We start from the raw sequence: 12,712 nt of genomic DNA on the forward strand, positions 1-12,712 counted from the left end.
AATGTATGAAAACATGTCCACAATGGTGTATTTAAAAGAAGAAAAGTTGGAGAAGCTTACTCAAGATGAAATTATTGCCAAAACTAAGCAAGTGATTAATGGACTAGAGGCACTGAAGAACGAACACAATTCAATTTTACAGAGCTTACTTGAAACACTGAAATGTTTGAAGAAAGATGATGAAACTAATCTGGTTGAAGAAAAATCAAACATGATTCGAAAGTCACTGGAAATGCTGGAGCTTGGCCTTAGTGAAGCACAGGTAAAACTGCAGTAGAAATATGGCACTTCAGACTTTGCAGACTGAATAGATATAATGGGCTGAGACATTTATGTTACTGTGTGTTAAGGAAAAAGACTGCTGTAATTAATAGAGGTAGATACTGTGTGTTATCCTGTGTTACAGAACTACTTAAGCATTCATTATTGAACCACTAAAGTTCATAACCGAGCTTCTCCTTGCTTCAGTGAGGCAGTTGCTATTTTCTGTTTAGGTTTTTCCATGGCATTAGGCAGGTAATGTTTGAGTAATTCAGGACCTGGGCACTGGCATTTTAACTCTATACATTTTTGCATGGAGAAGTCTCACACCTACACAGATTAATTTGTTCCAGCCGTTGAGCTCTGCTGTAACCTTAAAATGGTTATATAATCCCACTAAACCAAAGCTGAATCTAAACACAAGGTTGAGATGTGTACAGAATGTGAACAACTTGAACTGATGCAGTAAGGAGGACTCTGAGCTAATTTCTGTGAACTATCTTAGTCGATGAAGGTATCATCTGCAGAAAATGAGTGAAAAGATGCATGTTCAGTCAGGATGGCAGGACCATTTACAGTCCAACTCTAGGGTATTTTGTACTAGGTAAAAAACCTAAAACAATGTGATGCACCACTGCCATCAGTATGAGATGGCAAAGTCTTTGCAGTTGAGTTGAAAATGCTGATGAGTCAGCTCTATATTAATAGGCTTTATATTGTTTCGTAACTGTGCTCAGTCTTCTCATCTGGATCAAGCTATTACTGTTTGGTGATCTGGAAGCTGTGTGCATTGGATCATGGTGAATTGAGGCTTGAGAGAATGAACAAATATGGGTTACCAGACGTGGAAATGTAGAGCCCTTGGACATAATGGTACAGACTATCAGGCTGTAGTGTATTGTACAGGCTTTGATCCTTTGTACTGCAATAAAATTGAAGCTATACGGAATAAAATTGCTATAGTTACCTGTAATGGGTGTGTGTAGAAGATCTGAGAGTTGAATGAGTAAGTTTTCTCTCCTGAACTTCAATGTGATACTGGGTCTCAAAAACGCTAGTTCTGATTCTTGTCTCTATCAGGCTCAGCAGCCTCAGTTGCAGATGTTCCTGTCCTGTGTGCCCCACACAGTGGTTTGTGAACTGTGGTGACTAGGAGCCAAGACATCTTCATTTACTGCCTTCATTGGGAAACCAATTCCACTTCAAACTACTACTCTCAGATGTGATAAGCCTACTCTTCCTGCACGCTTTCAGTTGCATCAGTGTAGTAATTTTTAAAATTATTATTATTTACAGCATTTAAATTAAGAGATGGAAATAATTTATAGATGTTTTTGTGACATGGGTACAGGTATGATGACATAAATGTAGTTCCATGAGAATAAAACTGACTTTGCTGAAGAAGTAATCAAACTTTTCTTTCAGCTAATTCTACAGAGTGAGGATACAAAGGATTGTAGTTTGTTGTAGTAACTTGTACAATGTGTTGCAATATAGGGTCATGTTGAACCTGTGACCACAAATTTCCTAAATGTACTTTCTGGTATTACAAATGCACTGTTTCAGTAAGACCAAGTAATTTAAATGAGTAACAGTTTTGAAATGTGAATAGGTAGGTGCTGAATTCTGGAGATTTGGACTTGGAGTTTTTCTTATGTTTATTGAAAAAAAAAAAAAAAAAAGTAATTTCTAAAAGCTTGACGACTTTTTTGAAGCTAAAATTTCAGTTAAGGACACCATCTGTTTCACATGAAGTGGTTTAAAAACACTTCAAGGTGACACGAAACATGAAAATGAGGAAAATAAATGTTAATAACTTGGGCATGTCGAATTAATCTAAAAGAAGTATTTTTTTATCACCAGTGGCTCATTCTTACAAGATGTATTTGTTTGAATTGTTATTGGCTGCACCATGTGTATTAGTGGGCTATTACATATCCACTGTAGGGAGAGTATCTTCTGTATGTAGTGTGTGACTTTCACTTAGTGAGCTCTTTTCTTGTTTAACTTTGCTTTGCCAAAAAATGCCTGATCCAAGTATTATGCCATTATGGCTTTTCTATTTTTTGTCCTTAATGTGATGCTTCAAACACAATGAAAGTCTGCACACTCACTTTTGTGCATATGTAAAGTGCTTATATAAATTGTGCGTTCAGCTGCATGTTTGTATCTCAATAGGATAATTGTCCCTTTGAAGGATAATTGTTATGCTGAAGTGTTCATCTTTGTAAGGATGTGTATGATTACTTTTCTGTCTGAAAGCTGCTAAATTAGAACTCTATGTTAGTTCTTAGGTTATTTTTATGACCTTTCAAGTTAGAAGTATTACTGCTTCATTTCATGGTAGTGGAACAAACTGGAATTTCTATTTCAGTAATCTAAATCCTAGTTTAAATTTTTGATGTTTTAAGATCTTGAGAGAATTGTAAAACAATTTGACTTGTGACAGCATTGTGGAAAACAGTCATTAGTAAATAGTTCCTCTAGGCTTAAGTCTGGCTGAAAAAACGGTAAAAAAAGTTTGGAGGAAAAGTAAGACCCAGATGTATAAAGAAGAGAAATCTATCTGTTTACCAGGTTTCACAGCTGACAGGTTTTAAATACTAAAAGGCTTTTTTGTTAAATATAGGACTTCATGCCAGAGGAAATACATCGTGTGACTCTTTCTGCTTTTCAGGTGATGATGGCCTTGTCAAATCACTTAAATGCAGTGGAATCAGAGAAGCAGAAATTGCGTGCTCAGGTTCGTCGACTATGCCAGGAAAATCAGTGGCTACGGGATGAACTAGCCAATACACAACAGAAACTACAGAAAAGTGAGCAATCTGTGGCACAACTGGAGGAAGAAAAGAAACACCTAGAATTCATGAATCAATTAAAGAAATATGATGATGATATTTCACCCTCAGTAAGTAGCTGTACAGTAAAACTCACTTTACATTTACATAAATCTGACTAGTTTCCAAGAAGAGACTGAGAGAAGCTTTTTAGTTGTCTCTTACATAAACTTGTCTTGCAGACACTTACTTTGTACCAGGGTCACACAGTTAGCAGAAAGATTCTGAGATAGCAGTTCATTCTAATTAACATTAGAGAGTAAATGTTTTACTGTCTGGAGATAAGTTTTGGTGCTATTGTGAGTGTTTTCTTTTGGGGTTTTTTTTCGTAATTAACTTAGTATCAGCTTAAAACAAACCAACCAAACAAAAAACTGAACCAAAGCAAACATTTCCCTGTGTAAATTGAGCAGTTAAAATAAATAGGGAATGTAAACCTTCTGAGATTCTAAGACCATGGGGAACTTGGTGTTGCTTTGACTGCAAGACAATATTTAATATTTGTTTGGTGAAACCAGTGTGTAGCTTTTTTATCTGTTGAGAATTTACTGAATCCCTTTTCAAGACCTCCTGCTAGATACTGTGATCATTTGCACATTTTCAGTTGTGTTTAGCTAGTCCATTGTATTACATACACTTAGATTCACAGAGAAAACAGATACAACTTTAATTTACAGAAGTAACTTATCACTTACTGATTTTTGAATTATCTGCCCTTCTTCTTGTTATTTTAATTTGTTTCCTTAAGTTAGATGGCACAGTAGAGAAAGGTCTCATTTTGTGCATTCAGGCTTTCTCAGCTTTGTCTTGGAAAGAGGATTTTTTCATAATGAATTATTTCAGCAACTTAATGGTGAAAATGTGTGCATTTTAGTCATGCTTAACTGACTGCTTGACTCATCCTTTTTAGCATATTATGAGTAGCGAGAGTTGGTTTGGGCAGTTGCGTGTGGAACTTCTCAGTGCTATTTCATGTGCTGGCATTTGTAGTTGAATGCTGTTAGTGAAGCCTGTTTACAAAAGGGGCAGAAGGAGGGAATACTAGAATTTTGGTGTACTAACTGTTGGACTGTAATCTGTAAATGGCCTAAAGAGCACCATTATTTGAAGTTTAATTGGCAGGCAGGGTCAAAGCCAGCAAAGCATCTTTGTAGTTTCGCTCACCATATGGACAGTCCCTGTCATTAGCCTTTGAAAGTAGTCAGTGATTTTTGTACTCAGTATGAGGCTGGAAATAGCACACCTAAAATTATGAACTTGCCATCTGGGGTCTAGTTCCATCAATCTGCTTTTTGCAGAGCACCCGCTTTTCCCCCCTTTGTATTTGAAGGCCAGCAGCAATTGCCTTTCTGTGGGAAAAGATACTGGATGGGGAGCCAGTAAAAGAGGAATGTGTTCAGCTCCTGGGTTTTCTACATGCTGAGATTAACATTTCTGAGAACCTGAACTGTTTATATTGTGTAGATGCCACATTTAAGAAACAGGATTGAGGGATGATTGTGGAATTTGGAATTACCATTGGATGTTTAAAATCATTATACACTGATGGATTGTGTATGATTCCAGATGGAGACTGTTGGAGATGAACTTCCTTCAAAGTGTTGGGTTTTTTTTTTGTTTTGTGTGTTGTTTTGCTGTTGTTGTTTCATTTTGAATCTTCCAGAGCACAATTGCAAAGTCTATTATTTGTGCAGAAGCTGAGTACTCAGAAATTGAGGTCTGCTTGTTCCTCTCTCTTGTGCATCTGTAAGTGCATTTATGACTGAAAAAGTACAGCAGACAGTTCTGTATTCAGTAGTGCTCACTCTTCTCTGGGTACTTTCATTAGGTATAATATTTCTGTAAGAATAGCAAATGTGTTCTTCTGTGCTTAAATTGAAACTGAAATCCAGGAGACCTGATTTCTATTCCTGGCTCTTCTGAAGGTGTCCTGTATTGTTTTGGGCGAAAGTGTGTAAATACGCTTGAACATAAGACCTTCGTAAAAACCTCTGTGAGGAAAGTTATTCTGGCCAGTTCCCACATTTTGGGAGTGAGGTTTTTCCCTTGACATTGCTAATTAAGTGGACTGTCTCTTTATGCTTAAGATTTAAGTGTAACAACTTGTTTGGGTTTGGGGTTGTTCTATAGGAGGATAAAGACACGGATTCCACCAAAGAGCCTTTGGATGATTTATTTCCCAATGATGAAGATGACCAAGGACAAGGAAGTAAGTGTAATTCAGGTTACAATGTTCGTGCATTTTTGCAATGCAGAATATAAAGATACCCTTTACAGAAATTAATTCATGCTTGGAGGTCCTCTGGTACACAGTAGGAGTGATGAATGTCTCTGCTAGAGTTAAGGAAACCAGTCACTGATACAGAGTCTATACACTGATAGGATAGATGTGAGGCCTAGATTTTAAAAGAGAGTTTACTAGCAGTAAAGTGACCTCAGTTGAAAACTTGTCCCACAGTTTCCTGTGAGCCTGAGAGTGGAAAAGGTTTGTTCCAAGTGACCAAGGCAGATTCTGAAATACTGAAGGTCAGGACGAGTGATGAATATGTAGTGAAGTCTGAGGCAGAGGTTTGGTAGTATAATTGAAAGAAGCCATTAAATAGATAAGTCTTGCTTAGTGAAATTTTCTGGGTTTTGTATGAGTGCAAAGCTGATATTGTAGAACGTATTGATGCTGTAGTGCATCTGCAGTGTGCTGGCAGTGTAATGGTTCTTAGCTGACAAATTTCTTAGAAAATTTTGCTCAAGGATCACACCTTTGTAATCACAGAATTCAGCTTTTCCTTTATGGGCCCATACAGAAGATACACTGCATTCTTGATAGCCAGCAATAGAAGGAAGATTAGGTTAGTGTTCACCTTGAAGTCCCTCCTGAGCTCATTCTTGCTTCCCTCTACTAGGAAAGTTGAATGTCAAAGCCGTCTGTATACCTGCATAATCCATCTACCTTATTTTCCAATTTTCCGCGTGTCAAAGTTCATGTCAGTGATTTCCTTGACCTCCAGGAAAAACACTGAAATGCTTTAGAGCTTTGATAGGCAGTGGTTGTGGGTGTAGGCTTGAAATTGTATGATTCCACTGACATAATGAGGCTCCCACTTGCTGTGAAAGTGGGATTTTTGCTTAATAGAAAGGCAGGCTTGCAGCTGGAGCCCTTATCCTGTGTAGTGTAGAATGAGAATAAAGGAAAAAAGACAAATAATTTGAGCTTTTCTGCAAGTATTTGACTTGTGTACATTGATGTTCCTGTCCATAAATCATTTGTTAGTGCAAAATTATGATGCAATCTGAAAATTGTTAAAGATTTCCTGAGCTGAAACAGCTTTCAACTTTCTTCATTGGCTTACTACATTTGACCCTTTGAGCTGATTGATATGTAAAATAATACAATACTAGACAGAGTATGAAGAATAAACTGGCCGTATTTTCACTGCTCAAGACAGCATGACTGCTGCGAAGTATGTGTTGCACTGAAGAAATAAAATTCATTGAATTTCATTTTGTGTCATTGGGCAATAATGTTAGATGTTTTAGGTAGTCTTACTTTAAACAACTTGAAATATTATTGATTTCTTTCAGTTCAACAGCAGCATAGCAGTGCAGCAGCTGCTGCCCAGCAAGGTGGCTATGAAATTCCAGCAAGATTAAGGACCCTTCATAATCTTGTAATTCAGTACGCTTCCCAAGGTAGATATGAGGTTGCTGTACCTCTCTGTAAGCAAGCTCTTGAAGATCTGGAGAAGACTTCAGGTCATGATCATCCTGATGTTGCCACTATGTTGAACATACTTGCTTTGGTGTACAGGTTTGTATACTGACATACGTTAAAGACCAGTTGAAAAGTTACTATTTGGCTACAACCTGTTAATGTTCAGAGTAACACTTTTTGCCTGTTTTATTTTGCATCCCATTTATTTTCCTTCCTTTTTTTTCTTAAAACCCTCAAGAAGGTCCTGCCATCATGATAATGTATCCCTATACTTAAAAGTCAAGCAAATTGCTACATGTGCCTTTGCTTTGGAAGTGAAACTGATTTTGCTACTTTATTTTTTCCTACTGAGGGTGCATGTCTTCAGTACCCAGTTACAGAAATCTAGAGGTGTAAATTGGACAGCAGTGTGCATGCTGGTCCTCAACCAGCAAACTGCTGTTACAGGCTTCAGGTTTTCCCCATTTCTAAATGTGTTCTGCATTACACTTTTTTGTACTTAGCAGTCAGATTAATTTTTATTGCTTTCTTTCCTGAGCTCAAAGTACTAATTATGGCTCTTTAAAATTTAGAGACCAGAATAAGTACAAAGATGCAGCAAACCTCCTGAATGACGCCTTGGCTATCCGCGAAAAGACCTTGGGCAAAGATCATCCAGCGGTTTGTATACGTGCAATATTGTATTTTTGGTTGTGCTTTTCATTCAGTTTTTTTCAACTCATTCTAATATTAAACTCAACAGGAATTTTTTTAAGACCTGGCTTATCTCTAGACAGTACAGGTAGGAGGCCTCTTAAATATTTGTAGTACCTTTTGAGCACCACAAATGAGTTGCACATACGTGATTTTTGGATTGCGTAGATTTCCTGTGGGAAATAATTTGTGAAGATTCTAATTTGTGTACTCAAATCACGTCATTAAACTCAGATTGAAGGGATGCTTCTGATTTGGTTTACTGCTGCTTTTAAATGATACATAAATCACGGTTTTGTGGTTCAAATTAAAAGTTAACATGATCTCTCACTTCATGTAGCCTGCGTGAAGTAGAGCAGCAGCTCTGAATGTAGATGTGAGAGGTAACTTTGTGAGAGAAGAACATATGGAAAGAATGTATGCACTGAAAGAAAAATCCACAAATGAAGCTAAAGTACTTAATTTTTTTTTCCTTTCCCTGTTTGTGTATGGGTGCATTCAATAATCATTACTTCTTTACTTGAAAATTTCTGGTAGTCAACCCTGTGCATGAAAAATTTGAAATCAACGTCTTGCAGAAGTTTTGTCATATGTTTGTGTTAGCAAATTGCAGTGTAATTACTGTTTCTGTACTGTTGGCAGGTGGCAGCAACTCTAAACAATCTTGCAGTACTTTATGGAAAACGAGGGAAGTACAAAGAAGCTGAACCATTGTGTAAGCGAGCTCTGGAAATCAGAGAAAAGGTAGGAGTGAAAGAATACAGCACTTTTGGAATGTTTGGTGGCTGGTGGTTTGTTTGTTTGTTTGGTTGGTTGGTTGGTTTTTGAGGGAGACTGCAAAGTTAAACACTTACTTTTTTTCTAAGTTTTGGTTGGGTAGATCTGCCAGATAAGTCACAGAGTTAGCAATGCCCTAGTAGTTACCAGTGTCTGAAATTCAAAACAGTAGTGAATTCCAGGGGGCATACAGAGCTGTTGGAGCACTCAGGGTATATTTTAAATTCTGTATTTGGTAATTAACCTTCTTTACCTTTTTCTTTCCCGTTTGATAGTCAAGTAATCTTGACAAGGGCATTGGAATTAAAAATGAAACATCATTAATATTTTAAGGTTGATTATTCTGTGGCTCTGTGGATATTTAGTCTGTGAGACTGAATACCTGCATCTTCAGGCTTTATGTAATACGCTCTATATAATGTTATACTACTTACATTATTCCTTTAAAAAATGTCCTGCAACACTTTCAGTTTGCAAGAGAGTTGACTCATTTTTCATATATTTCAAATGCAAATTTTGCTTTTGTCATTCTCATGTGCAGTTGATGAGGAGTGCAGACTAGCAGGATATTGCTAAATGATGCATTTCCAAACCCTGACTTGACTGGAGAATGTTTAATATGAGACATTCCTTTTCCAGGTCCTGGGGAAGGATCATCCTGATGTTGCCAAACAACTCAATAACTTGGCTTTACTATGCCAGAACCAGGGTAAATATGAGGAGGTTGAATACTACTATCAGAGGGCACTGGAAATTTACCAAACTAAGCTAGGACCAGATGATCCAAATGTTGCAAAAACAAAGAATAACCTGGTAAGCCGTTTATAAAGAAAATCTAAGAAAAACTAAAAATTTCTGAGGAAATGCATCTTTATTCAGCATGTATTGTATTTATTATTTATCAAGCTAAATAAAACTGTGTACTCATTCCTTTTGGGGGGGTATTTTGTTTCTAGGCTTCCTGCTATCTAAAACAGGGCAAATTTAAGCAAGCGGAAACTTTATACAAAGAGATTCTTACTCGTGCTCATGAACGGGAATTCGGCTCTGTAGATGGTAAGACCTTGAGTTCCTAGATTTAAATGTGTCTCACTTTTGTGGTTATTATGAAACAAAATCTGGAGAAAGTTAATGACATTCTGATTAAAGTTGTTGTTTGCATGAGGTAGACTTAAAAAATGATGTTACGGATGTGTTGAACTACATTCATCGTAAGAAGTAGCATTTGATTCAGAAGGAGCGTTTCTCTTACAGGAAGTAGACTGGATAGGCTTGTGTTTTATGGATTGCATTTCAGGCATCATTTATCATAACCCCAACTAAACCAAATTTTGGCAGTTTTATGGCAGCAGAAAAATGACTTTCCAGTCACAGAAAATGTCAGTGAAGGATTTTTAATGATAAAATAAATGCATTGTTAATATGAGTCCTTCATCGAAGAATGGGGAAAACAACCTGATATTGTGAATTTCACTGTATGGTGAAGTTAAATGCTTTTTACCAACTACAAGTCAGCGAGGAATTTTTGTTGCATTCCATGCCAGTAGTATATGCACCACTTAGTAGATGTCAAAACAATTATGATAAAAGAAAGAAATGCATCTTTCTAGCACGGAAGTAGGCATGTGACAAATCGATAGTAGCACATACTTGACTTCAAAGCTTCTCAGAAGTAACTGTTTCTCAGTTCTGATAAGATTGAAGACAGAATTGTAAAACTGTAAAAGAAGTGGTGCATGTTTGTTTATGTGCTGCTTCTACTGTGGACAATCAGCATTTTTTGGATGGTAATAGTAGAATTTCCTGGTTTGCAACTTTATTTCAGAATAGTTTGTTGTTTCTGTGTTTCTATAATACTTCCTTCTCCTTCATCAGATGAAAATAAGCCTATTTGGATGCATGCAGAAGAGAGGGAAGAATGCAAAGTAAGGCCATTGTAATTTTTTTTGAGCTTTTACCTATTAAAGTTACCAATCAGTTATTTTTCTTCAACACTACTGTACTACTTTTTTTTTTTTTTTTTAATTAGGGAAAGCAGAAAGATGGCACATCTTTTGGAGAATATGGTGGCTGGTACAAAGCCTGCAAAGTTGACAGGTGGGTAATTTCTGTACAGGACAAACCACATGGCAATACCCAGTGTCCAGGGCTGTCAGATTAAAGCAACTTTAAAAGTGAAACCAAACAAGCTGCTTGCTCGAGACTAGAAAAAAATGGTAGTGTTAAAAATTCAGGCTCCAAGATTGGGTTTCAGGAGCACAGTAGCAGTTTTCAAGTCCCAAGGCTGCTTTTAATCTTGACTGGTTAGAATGAGTAAGTAATATAAAAATTTGCCAGTTGTGCTCTTGACAATCTCTCACATAGAAGCATAGGTCACTTTTCATTCTTTTTATTCCATTGGTTGGCATACATGTGCTGCCTGCCCCAGCAAGACCTCTGGAAAGGGCTGGGAGCAAAAAGGAGACTCTGAATAACTGAGCTTCAAGTTTTCTAGCTGGCACAAGAAAACAACATTAAACTACCATACTTCAGCGTTATTTAAATGTCTAAAGTATGAGGAATACAGTTTTGTGTGAGTGAAAACATTTACTTTAAAATGGAAGAGAAACGAGGACTTGGAGATGTGGATTGTAGGTGGTAAAATATTTTTTCATTGCTTGAATTTTGTTCCTCAACTGCCTTTTTTAACGTGCAGTTGGTAGCATAAAAAAACTGCCCCTACCAATGCTCAGTGAGAGATTATTTGCTTCCTCAATGTTTGAATTCTTTATATTTAACAAGCAACAGAACCTTCGTACTGTTGAAATCTGCTCTTTTTTTCCTCCCTCCATCCTGAACTCTGAGTAACATACATTTTGTTTGGTTGGTTTTCATGTACTAGTTCATTCTACTGCATGGGGAAATCTTTTCTCTGCTGTTACTGGGGCAAAACATCACACAATGATACAGTGACTGAGCTAATTCTCATTGTGTCATTAAAACAAAGATGTTCTATCAGAGTGTGAGGCTTGGTAATGGAATATGTGATTTTATTTTCTGGAAGCATCGAAATTAGTTACTTGGAAACATTTGGATTGAGCTAAATTTTCAGATGCATCTGAGAAGCACAAGGATGTAGCACTCCAGCTTTCTCTTGAGTGAATATAGAGGCTAGTTACTGAGTTTGAGTTTCAGGCCTGTTGACTAATCATGGTAGCTGTTAATGAATGTGGAAAAGGCTGTTAAGACCCTTCAATGTACATGAAGTACAGCATGGTATGTTTCAAGAAACTTTATTACATAATTACAAAACTATGATAAATACTGCAGTAATTTAAGTTTTTATTATTTTGTGAGTTGAGAAGAGTTTGGTGTATGTGTTTATGATACATATAAAAACTACTTTTGTGTGTCTTTTAAACAGTCCAACAGTAACAACTACTTTAAAGAACCTTGGGGCACTTTACAGACGACAAGGCAAATTTGAAGCTGCCGAAACATTAGAAGAGGCAGCAATGAGATCTCGTAAACAGGCAAGTATGAAAATTTGTGTTAATGATATGTCTGCATTGTGGCCTTGCAGATTTGCTGCTTCAGTATCTTACATACATACATAATATAGACATTTCTAGCTAAGCAGTGTCTGGTGCTTGCTGTCGTCCTCTAATTTCAGTCTGAGCTACTAATAAAACCGATAACATCTTAACACTTGCAGACTGGTTGATTACTAGGGCACTGGCACCATGTACTGGAGATGTGATTCAAATTGGGGGTGAAATTATGTGGAAAATTGAAGAGAGGAAAACACCGTGCTGGCCAGCAGTCCTCAACTGGCTACGTGCCCTGGGAGAGAGACTAGCTAGGGGGAGAACTGTAGACTTTCTGCTGATCTCCTTTGCCATTAATGCTGTTCTATTTTTAATAAGGAGCTGTCAAACTTAACAAATGTTCTGTTTCTGCTTACAACTGACTGACTGGCACAGACCTTTAGAGCATTATAAATGTATCAATTGCTTTTTCTGTTACTTTAGAAAACCCATGGGATGAATATTACGGTTTGAGGCGGGGCTGTTACTCTTTGATGTGTAGAAGTTCTTTGCTGTCTCTGTGCTCTCAAATCTGTTCAAGTAACCCTTTCTCCGTCCTAGAATGCAGGACAGAGTGTTTGCTGGGATTTATTGACTTTTTAATTTTTCTTTCCCTTTTGGATTATTTGATACAATGACTTTTATAAGGGTATGTAGGACTGGACAAGTAAATAGGGGTTGTCAGGGTCAAAATGGAAAAGGAGCCCAGAAAGTACAAGTGAATTTAAAAAAAAAACAATTTGGAAAGTTCAATTTTAATTTCATTTTTATGCAGTGGTAAGTGGGACATTTGTGTCTTTCTCAGAAGTGGTTTGTTTTGTGGTTATTTTTTCCTATATATCCATGTAAAATTCTAAACTCAAGTTCTA

General features: G+C 37.0%; 1 protein-coding gene across 6 annotated transcripts in view; it reads left to right on the forward strand.

Annotated features, from left to right (window-relative positions):
* The window catches only part of KLC1 (kinesin light chain 1), a 45,853-nt gene that overhangs the window by 16,901 nt on the left and 16,240 nt on the right, over positions 1-12,712 (forward strand). For all 6 annotated transcript variants that reach the window (XM_068160227.1, XM_068160228.1, XM_068160230.1 and 3 more), the window contains exons 2-12: positions 1-262; positions 2,939-3,169; positions 5,229-5,307; positions 6,678-6,903; positions 7,380-7,467; positions 8,143-8,244; positions 8,917-9,090; positions 9,234-9,333; positions 10,153-10,202; positions 10,307-10,374; positions 11,681-11,789. In XM_068160227.1, coding sequence (XP_068016328.1) covers positions 2-262; positions 2,939-3,169; positions 5,229-5,307; positions 6,678-6,903; positions 7,380-7,467; positions 8,143-8,244; positions 8,917-9,090; positions 9,234-9,333; positions 10,153-10,202; positions 10,307-10,374; positions 11,681-11,789 — 1,488 coding nt within the window. In that variant the 5' untranslated portion in view covers position 1. The remainder of the gene's footprint in view (positions 263-2,938; positions 3,170-5,228; positions 5,308-6,677; positions 6,904-7,379; positions 7,468-8,142; positions 8,245-8,916; positions 9,091-9,233; positions 9,334-10,152; positions 10,203-10,306; positions 10,375-11,680; positions 11,790-12,712) is intronic.

Source organism: Melanerpes formicivorus, unplaced genomic scaffold (assembly GCF_026170545.1).
Source record: "Melanerpes formicivorus ecotype bairdi unplaced genomic scaffold, bMelFor1.0.p_v2 SCAF_48, whole genome shotgun sequence".
In the NCBI taxonomy this organism is placed as follows: Eukaryota; Metazoa; Chordata; class Aves; order Piciformes; family Picidae; genus Melanerpes; species Melanerpes formicivorus.